Consider the following 20,163-nt stretch of genomic DNA (forward strand, 5'->3'; position numbering starts at 1 on the left):
ATAGAAGCTGGGCAAATGTCTTTACATTTACCAATTTGTAGTTCTAGGGTTTGGTTGATTGCTTAGCTAAAAGTCAAGTTTTGGTATTTTAATAAAGGGATACTTTTGAAAGGTGTGGTGGGAAGGATGTGGGAAACAGGCTCCTTGAATTCATGTTTAGCGCACAGAAAATTAACCCTTGTAAAAGTTTGAGAGGTTACTCGAACGTCTGGTGAGCGAAAAGGGATTCTGATTTAGTTATCTTTTGAGAGTGATGTATACTTTTGTTTCTTAGTAAGCATTTCACTTTATTTTGGAGGATGCCTGAACATTTACAATTCAAAGGAAGCAACGGCCTCAAGAATGCGGATTAAGAAGTTGCCTATTTCAGTGGGATGTGCTAAATACTTCAATAATTTAGTTGGATTGCATCGTTCTGCTGCCTCTTGCATATCCCTGATTGCAGTCTGAATTGATGACTTAAAGCTAATTTGTAAATTGATGGAGGATACTCCCTGAAAATTAAAGGAATATTATAGACTAAAGTGTTAGGTCCTTTAAAAATCCAGAGGGAAATATGCATTGTCTCTTTAAAATATATTGGCACCCTACTTGGCATATTTGCATACACTCACAGTTGTGTTCTGGTTACTGTATTGATCCTACAGAAAACTGGGGTCTTAGTAGGTTGTAATACCATTTTAAGTACCAGCTAAAAAGCTATAATAGTGTATGAGCTTTCACAACTGCACAGGTGTATATTTCAGTTTGCAAGTAATATTCCTGGTTGCAGGGCTACATTATTACTAGCAGTGGGTACTCTGAAGCAGAGGGAGGCAAAACAACCTGCAGCAGAGCTGGATTTTAAGAGATTTTCCTCCACATGTAGCTCTGTAAACCCTATCATGTGAAGCTCATCAGAGAATATTTCTTACATAGATTTTAGACACAAAAAAGAGTTGGCTTAGCACAAGTTTGAAACTTGTGAACAGGAGCACCACTCATCAGGACTTCAACCCTGGCTATGGTCCATTTGTGCATCTTTTATGTACATTCATAATGCAGTCATTCAGCCGTCAATGCTGATTTTGTAAGCTTTAACAACGCTCTTCCACGAGGATTGTTTAGGTCAAGGCTAAAGAATAGAAAATAACATGATATGCACCAAAGTGCATTGAGATGGCAGAATTGAAAAAAATGCACGAGATCAAAGCCCAAGATTTCTACCTCAGTACAGAGTTTGTACTGTAATGGGATTTAACAGGATTGTAGCTGCATCCCATCCCAACTTGCTGTTGGCTACGAGCACCCTAGTACATCTGTGAAGCAGTTTCGCTGCCCGATTTATTTAGGCCCATTATACAGCGAATGTTTGTTTTTGTTTAGCTTGTCCTTTTTGCTCCAGCCTTCCTGAAGAATGTGTGAAAACGTAAAGGGTATTTGCCTTTGGCACCTCCTTGTGCAAGATACACTGTGCAGAGCTGCTTGGACAAATAAGGGTTTTGATTCTGCTGCAGGTCAATCGGGGAAAACCTCAGGGCGTCTACAGTTGAAAAGCTGCGATGCAGAACCAGTTTGGTTTTTTTTTCTAGGAGACTTTGCAGCCTAAGGAATCCTGGTGGTGTGTCGCAGAGTAACCCACCTGTGCTCTGGGTTGAGTGCCTTTGTGCCTTGGTAAATAATAGTAAAAGATTGACAGATGCAGCATATGAAGGATGAGAACATTTGTCTGAAAGATGTAAGCATCTAATACCCCGCTTGGTAGTGACTGTGAAAAGTTGTCCTCATTCTTGCTCCCAGAGTGTCTGCAAGCGGCGGCTGAGTTGTTAACTTCCAGTGGAGCACCCAGGAAATGAAAGCCTCCAGAACAGGGTTTACGCTGCACCGGCCTCATCTAAAGTTACTGCCATTAAAACCTGGGATTTTGTTGTCCTGTCACTTTCCATTTCTACTAGTTAGGAAGAGAGAGAGGGTTTTGCTTTGCTTTGCTCTGATGTCATTGTGCACATTCATGCAGGTGCTTGAAGGTTATTTAGTCAGCCAGTGTTATCTTGATTATTGTGAAAACAAGAGTTAGACCTAAGGTGTAAAACTGGAAACTGGTCTGAGAACAGTTTTGTCCTAAAAGTATCTTATTCCCCGTTTGATTTTTTTTTTCTTCTAGAGCGGCATCAGTTGCCGTGTTAGTCCACTTGAACATGTGGTATTGAGGTTAGTGAACAAGTAGTACACGCGACCTTTTTATTGGACTAACATAGTACATCTGTGCTAGCTTTCAAGAGCTGAACGCCTTTCATGGAAAGCTACTCGCAGGCGTATTAAGTTAGTCCAGTAAAAAGGCTTCTGGAGGGAGTATATTTTGAGTTCTTTAGCATCGTGGGTCCCATAACATTTCGGTAGCTCTCCTTTGAAGGGCTTCCATTCCCTCAATGCCCTTACAGAATTGTGACTGCCAGAAACAAACTCGGCACAAGCTTGACTGGCAGCCTTCAGGTCACCTGAAACGACTACTCCTAGGCTTCTTTACGTTTTAGTAGTTACCAGTTTTAGTAGTTACCAGTCCTTCTGATATGTAAAGAGTTTTTGTGCCCCAAATGTATGGATTTACAAGCCTTTGACTGTTCTTCGGGGTTTCCAAGTCTTTTGATTTTCTTCACTGCCCCAATATGCCTACCCTGTTCCAGATGCTTGTATCATCTGCAAGCAGATATACTTTTCCTTTAAGTTCTTTAACTGTGTTGCTAATAAAACTGTGGGAAATGACTGGTTCCAGGACCCGAGCTCTGAGGCACCCAACTGATTACTTTACATTCACCAGCATGGACTGTGCCACTTTGTGTTCTGTTGGTTAACACAACTCTTCACCTAGTTAATAATGTTCTGTCCTGCTCCCTTGGCAACCTTCTGTGTGGCACGGCCTCTAATGGAAGTCCAGATAAGTATCAATCACTGACCACACCTCTGTGCAGAAGGGTGCAAAGTGATGAGGTCATGGATTAGGGGATGGGATTCTGCTAGGAGCCTTTGTTAAGTAGCATTTGAAAGTTTAAAGAGATTTTGGTAGGAGATAGGGGGAGAACACAGAGGGTGACGGAGTTCCAGAAGTAAGAAGCAGAAACTGGAGAAGATAGGACAGTATAGAGGAACCGGGGGGGGGGGGGGCGGGGGGGAAAGCTTTACTCCCTGCTTATAATGTGGCAGAGTGTCTCCTGCATTGACTTTGGACGTTCTGGGTAGTTTAAGTAAAGCTCATGGTGGTGTCTTCTGTTTGCTTCAAAGTTTCCCTATTAGTGCCCAGGAAGCAGGTTAGAATTTGCATTTCCGCTCCCCACACTGACATCGTAAACCCTATTTAATCAGACTGTCTGTGAATATAGGGGACTTGATATCATTAATTTCATAATTTAGCCCTGGGGGAATTCTGTGCTAATGCAAATGTGCGCAGAATTCCCCCTTCACCTTGCAGAATCCTGGCCACACCGCCGCTCTGAACGCTGTCACAGGCAGGATAGTGGCAATAATCAGTGGCTCCCTGATCCCCAGAAGGACAACACAGGTCAGGTTCGCGCACAGCTGTGCTTACAGCCTCTCCCCGGGCAGCCGTCGTGGAGCACGATGAGAGAGAGTACTGCATGAGGGAGAACATGACTCTCTCTATATCTACATATCTACCACTATAAGAAGGGCACTTTCAACTCGGGGTGGGTTGGGCAGTGTAACACTGGACTGCCTAGGGCAGTGGTCCCCAACCCTGTCCTGGGGGCCCACCAGCCAGTCGGGTTTTCAGGATATCCACAATGCCTGGGGGCCCACCAGCCAGTCGGGTTTTCAGGATATCCATATTCATTGTGGATATCCTGAAAACCCGACTGGCTGGTGGGCCCCCAAGACAGGGTTGGGGACTACTGCCCTAGGGCACTACAGACCCTTGCACCGGCCCTGTGCAAAGCAATGGCATGATCAAACCCTCCAGAAGTTAGGGACTTGGATCTCCTTCCCTCCCTCTCTCTCTGATGGTAAACAAAAGTTTACATGGTGGTAAAGAACTGGTGGCAAAAGAATTCCAAAACAACCAGCACACTCATCCAAAAAATACTGCTCTATTCTTCTCTGGCAGGCCCCTGTTGCCCCTGCACCTCTTCTTGGCCGACTAAGGCCGAGGTGAAAATCCTCCTTAGTCAGGTGCAGATGGCAAGTCAGATTCTTGTTGCAGCTTGTTGAACGATTTAAACTCCAAGCCACCCTCCCTGCCCCCAGTTAAGCATATACCTGAAAGAAACTGTCTGGTGGTCCCATTTCTATTGACTTTGAAAGTCAGAGTCACGAAGAAGACTGATTCTCAAATGAAGAAGGTAAACAATCTCTGTCAGTGTGATACTTTCTGCCAGAAGTGAGAAAAATGTGAAGGCTCTTTGTTCTGTACATTATTTAAATGAAAAATACTGGATTGCACTTGAAATGCAGAATGCAAAAAAATATATATATTTTGACAAATGTGCAGAATTTAGAAAGTGTGTGCCAGAATTTTTTTAATTTTTTTTTTTGTGCAGAATTCCCCCAGGAGTGATAATAGCAACGACAGAAATGACTGGCATCTTTGGTGCTCATTTTCTTTGTTTATGAATGTAGAGAGCCACCTTCCAGTTGAAAGTCTGTATTTGCCATACATGTGTCACCGTGCAGTAATGTACCCTCCTTTCAACAACTGTTAACTCCCAGCCTCTTTGTCACAGAGGGGCTGCATTATAAGAGCATTTGCTTCCCCATACTTCTAAGTGGCCAACTCCAGTCCTCAAGAACCACAAACAGGCCTGGTTTTCAGGATACCCATAATGAATGCACAGTGAAGCTATAATTTTTTTAAATCTAAATTTTGTAAGGTATATTGGCAGAAAGATCATGGGATTTATTTTTCAGGCATGATATCATACATACATGCTTGAATATAAAATTAAGCTGTATGTATTTGTTGTGTCTGTGAATGTTTTGATGTGAGCTGCTTAGATCCGCAAATAATGCGGCATAGAACTTTTTTATTTTTTTTTTTTTATTAAATAAAATATTTGCATTCGGTGGAGGCAGTGCATGAACATTTTTTATGCATTTTCATTTTGGATATCCTGAAAACCTGGCCTGTTTTTGGCTCTTGGGGACTGGATTTGGCTGCCCCTGCCATATGCCTTCAGCAAGACCTGGTTTCAGTCTGAAGTGTGTGCACTCAGATCCTAGGGAGGAAAGTAGCTGAATTGGTGATGTGCCAGTGCCTCCCACAGGCAACATTAGAGGGTTCAAGAATCCGTGTTGAGTTACCCAGCTGTGTGTCACCTGTGTGAGCAGCCAAAAAGGAGACCTGAGATGAATCTCCATATCAAAATGAAAAGCTTTCTCTTGCTTTAGGTGCAGAAGGCCATAAGCTGCTGGACACAGATCTTTACAAGGGAAGCTCCATTCACCATGAACTGAGCAAGAGTTGTGCCTGTCTTGTAGACACATTTTACATTTCAGTGATCCTTACATAACTCCATCAGGCCATCTACTGATCAACTTCCTTCCAGCCTATGGGAGCGTGAGATTCGCTCCTCTAGGTCATACCTTTCTCCTTTTAGTTACTCATTCATTTCTAAAATTATTTTGGTTACAGAACCCAGCAAGACACTTGTCCAATGGTACATACAGGCTGCTTTCCACCAGTCAGTGCACTGCATAAGAATGCAGATTGCTCCATCGGATAGCCATGGTGCTGCAGGCTGCTACCCGCTTCATGTAAAAATATACACAATAACATGTTTTCTCTTTGCAGAGCTAGAAAAGTTTGGAGGTTGTCTTCTCTGTCCTGGGGCGGAACCTGCCAGCAGCGCTGAAAGGGGATTGGTTCCTGGTCATGCCCGGTGGAAGAAGGGGTCCAAGCCGGCAGCAGCTAAGCCGTTCAGCTTTGCCTTCCCTGCAGACTTTGGTTGGTGGGACCTGCGGAAATGGCACAGGGCTGAGGAACAGGTGAGGAAGAAGTTGAGCTCACTCTGTCTTCTTACAGTGCTGGAAAACAGCCGTAGAGCGCTGTGAAAGAAGTAATCGCAGACTCCCTAGCCTTCACTTTTACATCTAGTACTTTTGTGAAGAGCACCCTTCTGAATTCATCATAGATGGACTTTCACATATTTACTCGCATGTTGCCAGGAAGTTTTATTTCTTTAAAGTCTTTCGGCGCTGTTATGCATCACTGCTCCCCTCATCTCATTAAGCATTTCTGATCAGCGACAAGGGACTTGACACCTCGTGCTTTAGCTTTCGTGCACATGATGCCATTGTTGGGTATTGGTATGGTTACTATCTGAAGTCATGGGCAGAATCCATGGTCGCCGAGCAGTTACAGGAAGTCATTCTAAATGGTGACCTGATCTTGATGGCGTATGTTGTTAATAGGGTAGATCTGGTGAACACTTGAACTGCAATTATATGCAATATTGCTTAGTTCAGTATGTACCCAGGTCAGTCCAGACTCCTGGGTTTTGTACCCCTGCCGGCAGATGGAGACAGATAAGTTTTACTGACACTGCTATATAATCTAGTTTGCCACCTACAGTCCCTCAGTAGTTTTCTGTCTCTAGCAGATGGTGCAAAACCTGCAGTCTTGGGGGGGGGGGTGGGGAGTAAAAGGAAAGAGATAGGAGCAGACGATTTGCAGTGGATTCCTCCCAGGGATTTGTAAGGTCCTGGTTGAGGCAGACGAGCAGGAGGTTGGTGACTCTCTTTAGCTCTGTCCAGAATTCCATAGAGCGGATGTCTGGTTGTCCAGATCCCTCGGCCCTCACAAGGCAGCAGGCTGCCCTGCTGGCAATCCAGTGTGCTCGAGCCCAGAAGAAACAGGGAAGTATTTTTTGATTATTATGTCTTCTTCCCTGAGTTTGTTGTACTTGTACAGTTGCTCTCCCCCCCCCCCCCCCCCCCCCCCCACCAAAAAAAAAGAAAAAGTTAAGAAAGATCTGTATTTTTTGGTGCTGGGCAATTGCTGTAGTGCTTGGAATCCAGGGCTGGTGACCGGTGGTTGTTGCAGGGCGCAGGCAGGTCTCCGGAGGAAGTGAAGCTCACGGCACTAAACTGTGCGGTCTCCAGGAGCAGAGGAAAGCTCGCACCGCTAAGCCACGCTATCAGAGCAATGCTGCACAGCATAGTCTGTTGGATCTGCAGGGGGTTGCGTTTGCGCCTGAACCAACAAAATCTTGGCGCTGGGTGTGCTGGTGGAGAGGGCGTGTTGACAGATCCCTCCACTCATGATTGCTTGGTATCTTCAGGGCCTCCCTCTTGCAGCATGGGAGCAACAGCGGCCATCTTGGATTTTGCCCACAGTCCTCTGCGGCCTTGGGAGAACCTGATGTTTCCCCACCACTCCTGTCCCTGTCTGGGGCAGGTGCTGGGATAGATCGAGGGGATTTTGAAGGAGATGATTTCCCTCTAGATGATGGTGTCACAGATGTTGGAGTTTCTCAGGGCCAGGATTTGGATGACTCCCAGGTCTTTTCTTTGGAGTTTGTTCTCCTGATGCAGCAGGCCTTCTTGACCAGGAAAGCATCAGGAGAGCATGGACTCGATCCATGGTGGGGGGGGGGACCCAAATTGTAGAAAAAATCCAGTCTTCCTAAGCAGAAGCAGGCTTATTTGCACATAGTTATCAGACAGGAACACCAGAGGTTGCTGTGGTTCATGATACTGGGGCAACATTTGAGCCCTTCCCTTTGGTCTAGCGATGGTGCCACATATGTTCACCAAGGAGATATTGGTGGTGGCAGTGAAGTTAAGAAGGGAAGGGGTGCTGGTGCATCTGTACCTGGACGACTGGCTCATAAGGGAAAAGTCAGAAGACCTCTGTCAACAGTCTGTGCAAAAGGTGCTGTGTCTATTATAGTTTTTAGACTGGGTGGTGAATTTTTCGAAGAGCCATTTCGTTCCCCCTCATTCGCTGGAGTATCTGGGGGCACGTTCAACACACAACAGGAGAAGAGTGTTCCTCATGGAAGAGAGGATTCTTAAACTTCAGGGACATGTTCGTCACCTGTTCATGCTTCCGGTGCCCAGGGCGTAGGACTATTTGTGGGTCCTGGGGTCCATGGCGTTGACCTTGGAATTAGTTCCTTGGGTATTCGCACACATTCGTGGCCTCTTCAGAGGGCTTTTCTCTCCTGGTGGACTCCGTTGGGGAAGTTTCATATTCCTCTTCCACTCAAAGGGGAAGGCAAGGACAGTCTTGCCCAAAGCAGCCACCAGGCCAATCTGGAAACATGGGGTACTGTTGGGCGTTCCAGTTGTCACTACCGATGCCAGCCTTTTGTGCTGGCGAGCAGTGTGTCAGGATCAGGCAGCACAGAGCCAGTGGTCGAGGAAAGCGGATTCTTGGTCTACCAATTAGTTAGAGACAAAAGCGGTGCAATTTGCTTTGCTTGCCTTTCTGCTATGATTGTGAGGTTGTCCAGTGAGAGTTCATTCGGACAATGCGACAAAAGTGACTTATGTCTACTGACAAGGTGGAACCAGGAGTCGGGCAGTGGCCCAAGAAGTGCAGGTGTTGATTCTCTGGGCAGAACAGCACTTGGAGAGAATAGCGGCATTGCACATTGCTGGGCTAGACAATGTGCAGGCAGACTTCTTGAGTCACAAGGCGTTGGACCCCAGAGAGTGGGAGCTGTCAGATGTAGCAATGTCTCTCATTCACAGGAGATGGGGCTCGCTTAATATGAACCTAATAGCAACCAGAACGCAAAAGTGCCTCTGTTCTTCAGCCGACGAAGAGTGCATGGTGCGGAGGGCATCGACGCTCTGGTTCTGCCACGGCCTCTTAACTTGCTTCTGTATGTCTTCCCCCCAATGGCCTCTGGTGAGCAAGGTGATACTGCAGATAGAGAGGCATTCAGGAGACGTCATTCTGATGGCCTCAAAGTGGCTGCACCATCCTTGGTTCGTGGGTTTCGTCAATATGGCCATAAATGGGCCCCTGAAGTTTAGACATCTGGAGAATCTTCTCCACCAGAGCCCCATATTTTTGGACTAGGCAGCTTACTTTTGTCTCTTGGCCTGGCTTTGGAGAGGAGATGGCTAAGTGGAGGGGTTATCCGGAAGCAGTTATCACCACCTTGCTGCAGGCCAGACGAATTTCCACGTCTTTATCTTATGTGCGACTTGGAAAGTCTGAGTCCTCGTGTATGATCAGGAGTGTGCAGGCATTGCAAGCTACAGTGTCGCATATTTTGACTTTTCTTCAGGCGGGTTTGGTCAAAGGTCTGGTTTTTAACTCTCTGAGGGTTCAGGTAGTGGCTCTGAGTTGTCTTCATGGTAAAATACGGGGCTATTCCCTGTTGGTGCATCCAAATGTCATATGTTTTCTTCGAAGAGTGAAGAATTTGCATCTGTGGGTGCGGAAGACACATTCAGCTTGGAATCTTAATCTGGTGCTTACTGGTTTGTGTGCAGTGCCGTTTAAATGACTGAGGAGAGCAACTTTGAAGGATTTAACGCTTAAGGTGGTTTCCTGGTAGCTATTTGTTCAGCAAGGAGAATTTCATAAGAACATAAGAAATTGCCATGCTGGGTCAGACCAAGGGTCCATCAAGCTCAGCATCCTGCTTCCAACAGAGGCCAAACCAGACCACAAGAATCTGGCAATTACCCAAACACTAAGAAGATCCCATGCCACTGATGCAATTAATAGCAGTGGCTATTCCCTAAGTAAATTTGATTTACCACATGTTAAAGGGCTTCTCCTCCAAGAACTTATCCAAACCTTTTTTGAACCCAGCTACACTAACTGCACTACCCATATCCTCTGGCAACAAATTCCAGAGCTTTATTGTACATTAAGTGAAAAAGAATTTTCTCCGATTAGTCCTATTATTCGAAAGTGTAAATAACAGAGTCACATCTACTTGTTCAAGACCTCTCATGATCTTAAAGACCTCTATCATATCCCCCCTCAGCCGTCTCTTCTCCAAGCTGAACAGCCCTAACCTCTTTAGTATTTCCTCATAGGGGAGCTGTTCCATTCCCTTTATCATTTTGGTTGCCCTTCTCTGTACCTTCTCCATCGCAACTATATCTTTTTTGAAATGCGGCGACCAGAATTGTACTCTGTATTCAAGGTGCGGTCTCACCATGGAGCGATATAGAGGCATTATGACATTTTCCGTTTTATTAACCATTCCCTTCCTAATAATTCCTAACTTTCTGTTTGCTTTTTTGACTGCTGTAGCACACTGAGCTGATGATTTTAAAGTATTATCCACTATGATGCCTAGATCTTTTTCCTGGGAGGTAGCTCCTAATATGGAACCTAACATCGTGTAACTACAACAAGGGTTATTTTCCCTATATGCAACACCTTGCACTTGTCCACATTAAATTTCATCTGCGATTTGGATGCCCAATCTTCCAGTCTTGCAAGGTCCTCCTGTAATTATCACAATTCGCTTGTGATTTAACTACTCTGAATAATTTTGTATCATGCGCAAATTTGATAACCTCACTCATCGTATTCCTTTCCAGATCATTTATATATATATATATATATATATATATATATATATATATATATATATATATATATTGAAAAGCACCGGTCCAAGTACAGATCCCTGAGGCACTCCACTGTTTACCCTTTTCCACTGAGAAAATTGACCATTTAATCCTACTCTGTGTTTCCTGTCTTTTAACCAGTTTGTAATCCACGAAAGGACATCGCCTCCTATCCCATGACTCTCTACTTTTCTTAGAAGCCTCTCATGAGGGACTTTGTCACACGCCTTGTGAAAATCCAAATACGCTACATCTACTGGTTCACCTTTATCCACATGTTTATTAACCCCTTCAAAAAAATGAAGGAGATTTGTTAGGCAAGACTTCCCTTGGGTAAATCCATGTTGACTGTGTTCCATTAAACCATGTCTTTCTATATGCTCTACGATTTTGATCTTCAGAATAGTTTCCACTATTTTTCCTGGCACTGAAGTCAGGCTCACTGGTCTATAGTTTCTTGGATCGCCCCTGGAGCCCTTTTTAAATATTGGGGTTACATTGGCCCCCTGCCAGTCTTTAGGTACAATGGATGATTTTAATGATAGGTTACAAATTTTAACTAATAGATCAGAAATTCATTTTTTAGTTCCTTCAGTACCCTAGGATGCATACCACCCGGTCCAGGTGATTTGCTACTCTTTAGTTTGTCAATCTGGCCTACTACATCTTCCAGGTTTACAGTGATTTCTTTCAGTTCGTCTGACTCATCACCCCTGAAAACCATTTCCGAAACTGGTATCTCCCCAACATCCTCATTAGTAAACACAGAAGCAAAGAATTTATTTAGTCTTTCTTCAGAGCTCTACGCTTTGTAATGCTGGATCTGTTTGTACAGATTTCAGAGGCAGGGGTATCTTTATGCATGGTGCACTCCTTTTTGTCGAAGTTGATGTCGGGGTTCCAAGTTAATCAAACTGTAGAACTACTGGCCTTTCCGGGCTTGGATTCCTCTGCTTCTCCTGCAAGAGAACTGAGATTTTTGGATGTCCGGTGTGCATTGTTACAATATTTGAAAGTCACTAATGATTTTCGTACTTCAGATCACCTTTTTGTTCTCTAGAATGATCCAGAGAAGGGGCATCAAGCTTCCATGGCTACGATTGCACGTTGGCTTAAACAGGCGATTGGTTTAGCATGCATCTCTAATGGGAGGGCCGGTACCTGAAGGTTTGCGGGCTCATTCAACACATGCGCAGCCTGCCTCCTGGTCCGAGCTCAGCAGGTGTTGCCATGGGAGATTTGCAGGGCAGCGACTTGGAAGTCTCTGCATACCTTCACCAGACACTATCACTTGGATGTCAGAGCTCCGACTGCGGCGTGTTTTGGTCCCACCCAGTTTAGTGGGTTTAGATACATCCCAGGAGTCTGGACTGATCTGGGTACATACTGGAAAGGAAAATTGGTTCTTACCTGCTAATTTCCGCTTCTCTAGAACCACAGAGCATGCCAGAGACCTGCCCATGAAAAGGAGGAGAGTCGACAGCTCATTTTGTCTGTTGTATTTAATGCAGAGTTGTTAGCAGTTCTCTATGCTGTCTTACTGTTACTCTGGGACAGAGGTTTTTGTTTCCAGGGTGTTACAGTATCACCAACCTCCTGTTCGTGAGGGAGGGAGCGAGCTGTTGAATTTTTTAGCTTTTGACATCTTGGCTTGGGTACAGGTCAATACTGAGGGACTGCAGGTGGCACACTGGGTTATATAGTAGTGTGAGTAAAATGTATCTGTCTCCATCTTCTGGCACGAGAACAAACTCCAGGAGTCTGGACTGATCTGTGGTATTACAGGAACGAAAATTAGCAGGTAAGAACCAATTTTCCTTACTTTAGGATCCCAGGGGAGAGGAGGCATGGTCACTGATTCAGAAGAAGTCCTACTGTATGACTGAGTAACAGTATAGTCTTTCCATGCAGTGCCAGCATGCTGCAGAGGCTCTGGCACACCACAGTCTTTGATGGCAAAATCTGGTGTTTGCTTGCTGCAGATAATTTGCAGATTTGTTGACCTTTTTAAGGGGTCAGCACTGTGTATCCAAAGCCAGTTTTGGAATATTTCATTCCTTCACAGCCTGGTTTCCCGTATCTTTTTTGCAGGACTGCTCTTTTATGTATAGCATAGCACCGGGCTTCCTGCAGGAATGCACTTCCATATATGGTATTGTGCCGGGGTAACTGCAGGAATACTCTAGCAAGAGAAGCAGAGTTTCTACAAGTTCATTACTACCGGAAAAAAAATATTAAAAAGACTAATTTATAAAACCATTTTAACTGGCTCCCCCGGGCTGGCTGGGAATGCTGCAGAGACAGCATTGGCATACTCAATGGGGCGGGGTGGAGTGAGATGGTGATGTCCCTGCTGGCCTGATTTAGAGCCCATGATTACAAGTTTGGCTGAGGTTTGTTGCTATAGTGGGGAGGGGAAAATAAAACAGAGGGAAGAAATTCCTAGGTAGATGCAGATTGAAGGTTCATGGTACTGAAATCCGTCAGAGGCTGGTTATGATTGGGCCAGAAGCCCCCAAGGAGCAGGAGGAAAATACTTGGGCCAATAAAACAGAATCACAGCATTCAATAACTAGTGATAATTTGAAGTTATACTCTAGTCCTGTGTGCATGCACTTTGTGTGTGCATTCTGATTGTACGACACCTTGTATTACAGGAATGGTAGTGCTCTTGGCCTCTCGGCCCCTCCCATCACTGCTCTAATCACTCCGGAGCCCGTGCGCCACTGCCGTATCCCTGACCTGCCACTGGACGGAAGCCTTCTCTTCGAGTTCCTCTTCTTCGTCTACTTGCTGGTGGCCCTGTTCATTCAGTATATCAATATCTACAAGACCGTGTGGTGGTATCCATATAATCACCCCGCCTCCTGTACCTCCCTGGTGAGTCCTCCCATGCCTCTCTGTGTGCTGGGTTAGGATGAGTTTCCCTTTTTGGCGATACTGTAAGTTCATTTCTCTTTCTTATCCCTCACGAAGGTGCATCAAAGGAGATTGGAGAGAGAATTTTCACTCTGGCCCTAGGCGTGGTGCTATAATTTAGAAGTGTTCTGAAGTCGTGTTAGGGACTGAGGGGTAAGATAGGCAAGAGCTGCAGATTCCTCTGACTGCTCAGGAGTTAATAAAGCAACGTGCAGTTCTCGTTAATTGCTTTCCTTGTTGCTGTGGTTCAGATGCACCTGATGAACGTGCCAGCGCGTCGTGGCACTGTGCTGTATCAGCAGTACCATGTTTTGATTTAGCAGAGATCCTCGGATCTCCCTTACCTGTCATCACTACTGCCGCCACCTCTATTTCCCCTCCCAGGGCACTATACTGGCTTGCACTGTTACCTATATCATTGCCAGCACCCTCTGCAATAGAAAAGATTTGCCTAGATGCTTTTTTTCAAAATACATTTGGGTAAGCTGATGGAGGTTAATGTTCAGGATGGACTTTGCTTTTTACTTGTGCGGTGGGGGTGGATTTTGGAGGGTGGACATTTTGCCTTCTGAAGATATGCCACAAGTGACTAACCACTCAAATGCTTTTAGTCTGTCCGGGGCTGATGTGGCTTGCACTCTGTAACCTTCTTTCTCTCTGCAGAATTTTCATTTAATCGACTACCACCTGGCTGCGTTCATCACGGTCATGCTGGCACGGAGGCTGGTGTGGGCCCTCATTTCAGAGGTAAAGTCGTCTTCTGTCCCCCTGCTACTTGTTTGGCCATTTGGAGGGGGAATTCTAAAAGCCATTTCCATGGGCAAAACCGTGCATTATCCGTGGAAATGTGCCTCTAAAAAAAAAATTGCCAGCCCTGTGGGAGAGCAAAAGCGTGCATGTAGGGAGGGCCTCTGCATGCACTTTTACCCACGGTGAGTGGAGGCGCTGGGGAGGATTTTGTACCTTACGCGCAGACTTTTGAAGTTTCAAAGCAGGCACATAATTTTTCTTGATACAACTACCTGCACAAATTAGCAGGTGTCAATGTGTGCGGGTAGTTTTTTTTTTTTTCCCTGGAATGATTTTCAGAGGGGAAAGTATGTGCCTACTTTTCTCTTTGCATATTAATGCAAAATCTGTGGGTAAAATGCTTTTGCTTTGCTGTCTTTAAATATCTTCCAGAGTGAATTTTGTGCCTGTGAGAGACAGTGGGTGGGCCCTCAGTTTATTCCCTGCACAAGGGAGGCAGCAGTGCAAGCTCGTCTCTTACATTTCCCTGTCAGTGCGCCAAAGCCCTTGGCTAGACACAAGGAGGACTCCATCTTTCCCTGGTGTTTGCTTTATTGTCATCGGTGCCTGAGCAAGAACTGGACAGAGACTATAGCATTCAGCAGCTTTTCTCCCTGTAGACCCATTAATTGCAAACTTGATCATGAATCTAATTGGAAAGAGCAGTCTACTTAGAGCGAGCAATATATCTAATATATAATGGCCCATAATATATGTAATCTGTTGCTGTAACCATAAATGTAACCGTGATCAGGATATTGTTACAGAGGAATCTGGGGTTGGTGAAGGTCTTTGGAAAGCAGGACATGACCAGCCAAAATACACCTTTCTTTGAAATCCAGGATCTGCTAACACTCCATCTCATTTAGAAAGTTAAACAGGAGCCAAGTTGCTTTATACCACAAGATGACCATTTCTTGTTTTATGTTTGATTTTATGAATGTCAAATTGTCATCCATATAGGAGTTGTGATAAGAGTGGGTTAGAAGCCTTTCAGATAAATACATAAATACATTTTCATGCTGCCAGTAACTGAAAGTGGTTTTAGTTCAGTTTGAGGTGCAAAAATGCTTGTAATCCTCTGATTGGCATTTTGTTGGAAAAGTGGAGTATATGTTTTTAAAATGTAATTAACATACTCCTCCCAGAACCCACCCTCAGCAATGTAAGCCTTAGCAGAACGGCTTAAAGCCGAATCTGTTTTGGAAGTAAGGACATGTTGTTATTGGTTGTGAGAATCTGCATTACAAAGTCTGTGTGTATCTTGCTTGGAGTAACATGGCCAGTCATCGTTCACTCCACCACGAATGCTTTTTTTTATAGCATAATAATTTTTGGTCTGTGGTCAACGCAGTTAGCAATGGCCAGAGGGGTTGCTAAGCCTTCGTACTCCAAGCTGGAAACGAATGGATTCCGAGACACAGAACAAAAAACTTTTATTATTTGTCTCTGCTTGTCTGACCCACTTCCCCATGTTTCTCTCTGTGGTGTATGAATCTTTTTTTTTTTTTTTTTTTTTAAATGTATTCACCATTAGAAAGAGAAAAATACCTGAGAAAAGACCACAAGCAGTCTGAGTGGCTTGTATGTTTAAACATTTGTTAAACCTATAAAGAGAACATCCCTGCCCAACTATGTTGTTGATTCTCATAACTAAATTTTGTTTGCCGGCTGTCAAATATGTATGGATTTAATTTTAGGGATAAGTAGTTCCAGACATATTGATATTTTAAAGATGATGTAATTAGAAAAAAATGTTCCTGACCTCTTAACATGCACGGAAAGGGTTAATCAACTTTAGTGATCAGATTCTCAGAAGTTAGCTTGAGGTCTCGGTATGATTCTTCTCCCAAAGTCCTGTCTACTTTCTTGTGGTCCGTCATGTTTTCCTGTTTCACTTGGTGTAACTCTCCCTAAAGATGTCTTCAGTAACGCTGTAAAGTGTGCACATGCACTTAGTAAGTCAAGGATGTGAACATATTTTAATAGAATATATTTTTAAAAAATTGCCAACCAGCTGTCTCTTGATCCATATCTTTTCTATCTGTCTGATTTAACATTCACGCAAAAAAAAAAAAAAAGTCATTTTGTGCTTCAGGTTTCATGCAGTTAGGTAGCTGGATGTAGATTTCTCTAATGAATTTACATACCCCCACTTATCTGTAGGCTGAAACGTAATCATTTTATTTTAATAGTTGCTTTCCTACTAAATTTGTATAGAAATGCACTGATGGCTATTTTTTATCCATGAACTGGATGTCTGAATCTGGATGGGCTGTCTTCTAATGGATCATTGTCCCCAAAACACTCCTGCAAGGAGAAGGATGCTTGAAGCTGTCATGCTTTGGACACAGTTAATTGCATCTTCCGGAGTTTGTTGCCACAGCTAAAGCAAAAATGTGATCCTGGTTCCTGTACCTGCAGTTTAAAATTTTTTTTTTTTTTGTTTTCCTTTCTCCCCTTCAGGCCTCTCAGGTGGGGACAACGTCCGTTGTTCACTACACAGCCCTGATCACAGCACGCCTAGTGCTGCTGACGCTCTGCGGCTGGGTGCTCTGCTGGACCCTGGTCAACCTCTTCAGGAACCATTCGGTCCTCAACTTACTCTTCCTTGGCTACCCGTGAGTGTCCGTTTGCTCCTCCATGGCAGTTCTGTTTACTGCCCCCAAACTCCTTTCACTGCACGTTCTGTCTTTGCTACCTGTTATGCCTCTCCTCACATTTTTTTTCTCTTCTGGCCCTCAAGATTCTAGACTTCTATTCCTCACCTCACCTCCCCACCCTATTCTCTTCTTAGTCTTTTCATATATTTATCACATTTGTGTGCACTTTTCTTCCTTATCTCCTCAGGTACCTTACATGCATGCACATTCTTGGTTTCTTATTCCCACCCTAGCTGTCTCCTTCCCAGCTGTACTTGGCATTTTTCCCTTAACATACAATGGGAGAAACCCTTAGGACGTCTGGGCCTATAATTTATTTATTTTAAAAATTTGTATGCAGTGTCATTTGATGTCCTTCTCGGTACTAAATGTCTTTTTTTTTTTTCCCCCCCCTCCCCAGATTTGGTGTATATGTTCCCCTCTGCTGCTTCCACCAAGATACCAGGGCTCAACCTCTTCCGACAGACTGTGGCTACTTGGTACAAGACCAGCTAGTGGAAGACGGTGCTACCGATGTTGGCAGCCTGGTGAAACCCAAAGACTTTCTCTCCCTTCTTCGGGAGTGTCTGAAAGAACAATTCAATAATGCCGCATCCATCCCCACCCACAGCTGTCCGCTGTCACCAGACCTCATCCGCAATGAGGTGGAGTGCCTAAAAGCCGACTTCAACCGCAGGATCAAGGAAGTTCTCTTCAACTCCCTCTTCAGTGCCTACTATGTAGCATTTCTGCCTCTCTGCTTTGTAAAAGTAGGTACTGCCTGATGCAAGCTCGTGTGATTGTTCCAGGCATGACCTCGTGATCGTGCTGACTGCCAGTGATAACCTTAGATGTCTCTTATTAGAGAAATGCATACACTGGTAACCTACTAAGATATATGTAACATGCATATCCTCTGAACATCCATAAGATAATATCCCACAAAACAGAGACAATTAGGAAGAAAGTGTCCTGATAATCATTTATTCGCAACCTGTTTTACAACTTACAATTTTTTATTCATAGCGACCCAACCTTGTGCTATCAATTTACATACACTTTATTGATACATTCCTAAATGTTGGAGTTAATGTTTTAAGAATGTAATTCCCAATAACCTCATTCATACGAAACCCTCGTCCACGCCTCATACATGCATCACCCACCATATTACCATCCCCACGTTTAAAACATATATTAAAAAATTCCTGATCTCAAAATGCCAAATATTGTACATCTCTTAAACATATATTTTATATCATTCAAACATATGTAACTTTTCCTTCACTTTGCATATAATTTTGTTTCTTTTTTACACACAATTTTATCCTTAAACATAGGTAAATTTTCTTTCACTTTGCATATGATATTATTTCCTCCTTTTATCCTCAAATACAGGTAAATTTTCTTTCACTTTACATGCGATCTTATTTCCTCCTCTCACTTTACATACGATCTTATTTCCTCCAATGAGAGCCTCGTTTCACCTTGTACCACAAGGCTTCTTCAGGGAGATTCAATAAACCAACCATCTTTTTTTTCACAAATCACCCCCATATTCTGTTCTTAATATCCTTAATTCAGAATTAAGGATATTAAGAACAGAATACGGGGTGAATCTCCCTGAAGAAGCCTTCTGAAACTTTTCTCTCTGCATAGCTTTCTCTAATAAGACACTGAGGTAGTATCACTGGGACAACGTCTTGATTTTCTTAGGACTGTTGAGGTTTCCCTTAGTTTGTCTAATAAACTTGTTGATGCTCTTTTACTTCTCATCAACCATTGAACTTGCCAGTTTTTGTGACCCCTTTCTTTCCAGCATTGTCGAGACCCTCTGAGTTTTGTGGGTTTTTTTTCCTCATCACTTTCAGTAAGTTGTTTTTTTCTGATACTCGCGGTCGATTACTGACAGTGTTGCCCCCTGGTGGCTGCCGGCCATTCACCGCATGCCACCTCTTTTTTTGATATGGCTTCAACAAGCTTTTGCTGGTGCCCCCGGACCATGCCCATCACAGACCCCCACAAGGTTTGTGTTCTTTGCCTGGAGGCATCGCACGACATCCGTGGTTGCGATCTTTGTGCCCAGATGACCTCCTAAGGGCTGTCGGGCGTGGTTAGACAAAATGGAAAAGCTGTTCGGCTCTAAGAAATTGGATCTGTCGTCGGCGTCCGGGACTTCTACTCCTCAAGGGAAGGTGTCTCTTCTTCAACTCTCTCGGTAGCCCCTTCGCTACTGCTCCTCAATCCTGAGGTGGGGGCGGGAAAGCACGTGAGATCCATATACTCTCAGTCTAGGTCAGGTTCCTCAACGTCGCCGTCGGTCCCGGGGAAGAACCGAGGTGAGCACTGAGAGAAGACAAGGAAACACAGACACCGCTCGACCTCTTTGAAGTCAGACCATGGAAAGGTGTCAACCATGTCTGTGCCTCCCCCAAAGCGGCCTCGTGCGGAGGAGGAGATTCCCTCCAGTCCTCCTGACTTCTCTCGGTGGTTCTCACTGGTGCTGGTGGAAGGTTTGGTTCCACCCCGTGACTCCAGGGTTTGGTTCCACCCCTTGACTCCAGGGTCAATCCGATTCCGCTGCCTCCTCCTCCTCCAGCTGTTCTATCCTCGGCAACTTTTGAAGAGGAGTTAGAGAGGCACCTCTGGTTGGCCGGGCCCTGCAGAGCATCGAGCCTCTGGTTCCAGCGGGACTGCCACAAGAGCAGACTCCACTGATGCTTGCTCTTCTGCTGGAGTGACTGGACCTGCTGCTTGGTGTCTTACTGATGCAGCCAGCTCCGATGTCCCAAGCCCCTTCGCAGTAAAGGGGAGCATCGTTGCTGCCGCCACTGGGTCCCATTCCGGTGAGCGACTCCTCGGACAAGGAAGGTCCATTAGGGTCAATGGTACTTCAGTTGCACCCCGACAACCTCTAGCTCTCCTAGGATCACTGGGCCAGTGCCATTGATGCCACCAGCGTTCACGAAGCCAGGGGATCCGTCGGTGCCCTTGTGGCCCTGGATCCCACCCATGCCCTCAGTTCCACGTTCGGTTCCACTGGTGCCCCCGCAGCCCTCTGGCTCGAGGTTTAAGGCCCAGGTATATGCTCCACCCCCCGCTTCTCCGGACATTCACAGTGAAGGGGAAGCCCCTATGATTCCTGGGAGAGTGAGGCATTTTTTTCCTCCACAAAGGAATCAGATTTATCCTCGGAACCCTCTCCACCGGAAGAGAGGTGGAAATCCCCTCCAGATGATCTTTTTTTCCACTGGATTTGTTAAGGCCATGGCGGAGT

At 44.8% G+C, this 20,163-nt stretch overlaps 1 protein-coding gene across 1 annotated transcript in view; it reads left to right on the forward strand.

Annotated features, from left to right (window-relative positions):
* TMEM39A (transmembrane protein 39A) overlaps nucleotides 1-20,163 on the forward strand; it is a 77,652-nt gene that overhangs the window by 31,559 nt on the left and 25,930 nt on the right. Inside the window, exons 2-6 of the mRNA XM_029578653.1 lie at nucleotides 5,780-5,973; nucleotides 13,194-13,416; nucleotides 14,119-14,202; nucleotides 16,711-16,865; nucleotides 17,308-17,656. Of these exons, the coding sequence (XP_029434513.1) occupies nucleotides 5,861-5,973; nucleotides 13,194-13,416; nucleotides 14,119-14,202; nucleotides 16,711-16,865; nucleotides 17,308-17,656 (924 nt within the window). The 5' untranslated portion in view covers nucleotides 5,780-5,860. The remainder of the gene's footprint in view (nucleotides 1-5,779; nucleotides 5,974-13,193; nucleotides 13,417-14,118; nucleotides 14,203-16,710; nucleotides 16,866-17,307; nucleotides 17,657-20,163) is intronic.

This window comes from Rhinatrema bivittatum, chromosome 15 (assembly GCF_901001135.1).
Source record: "Rhinatrema bivittatum chromosome 15, aRhiBiv1.1, whole genome shotgun sequence".
Lineage (NCBI taxonomy): Eukaryota > Metazoa > Chordata > Amphibia > Gymnophiona > Rhinatrematidae > Rhinatrema > Rhinatrema bivittatum.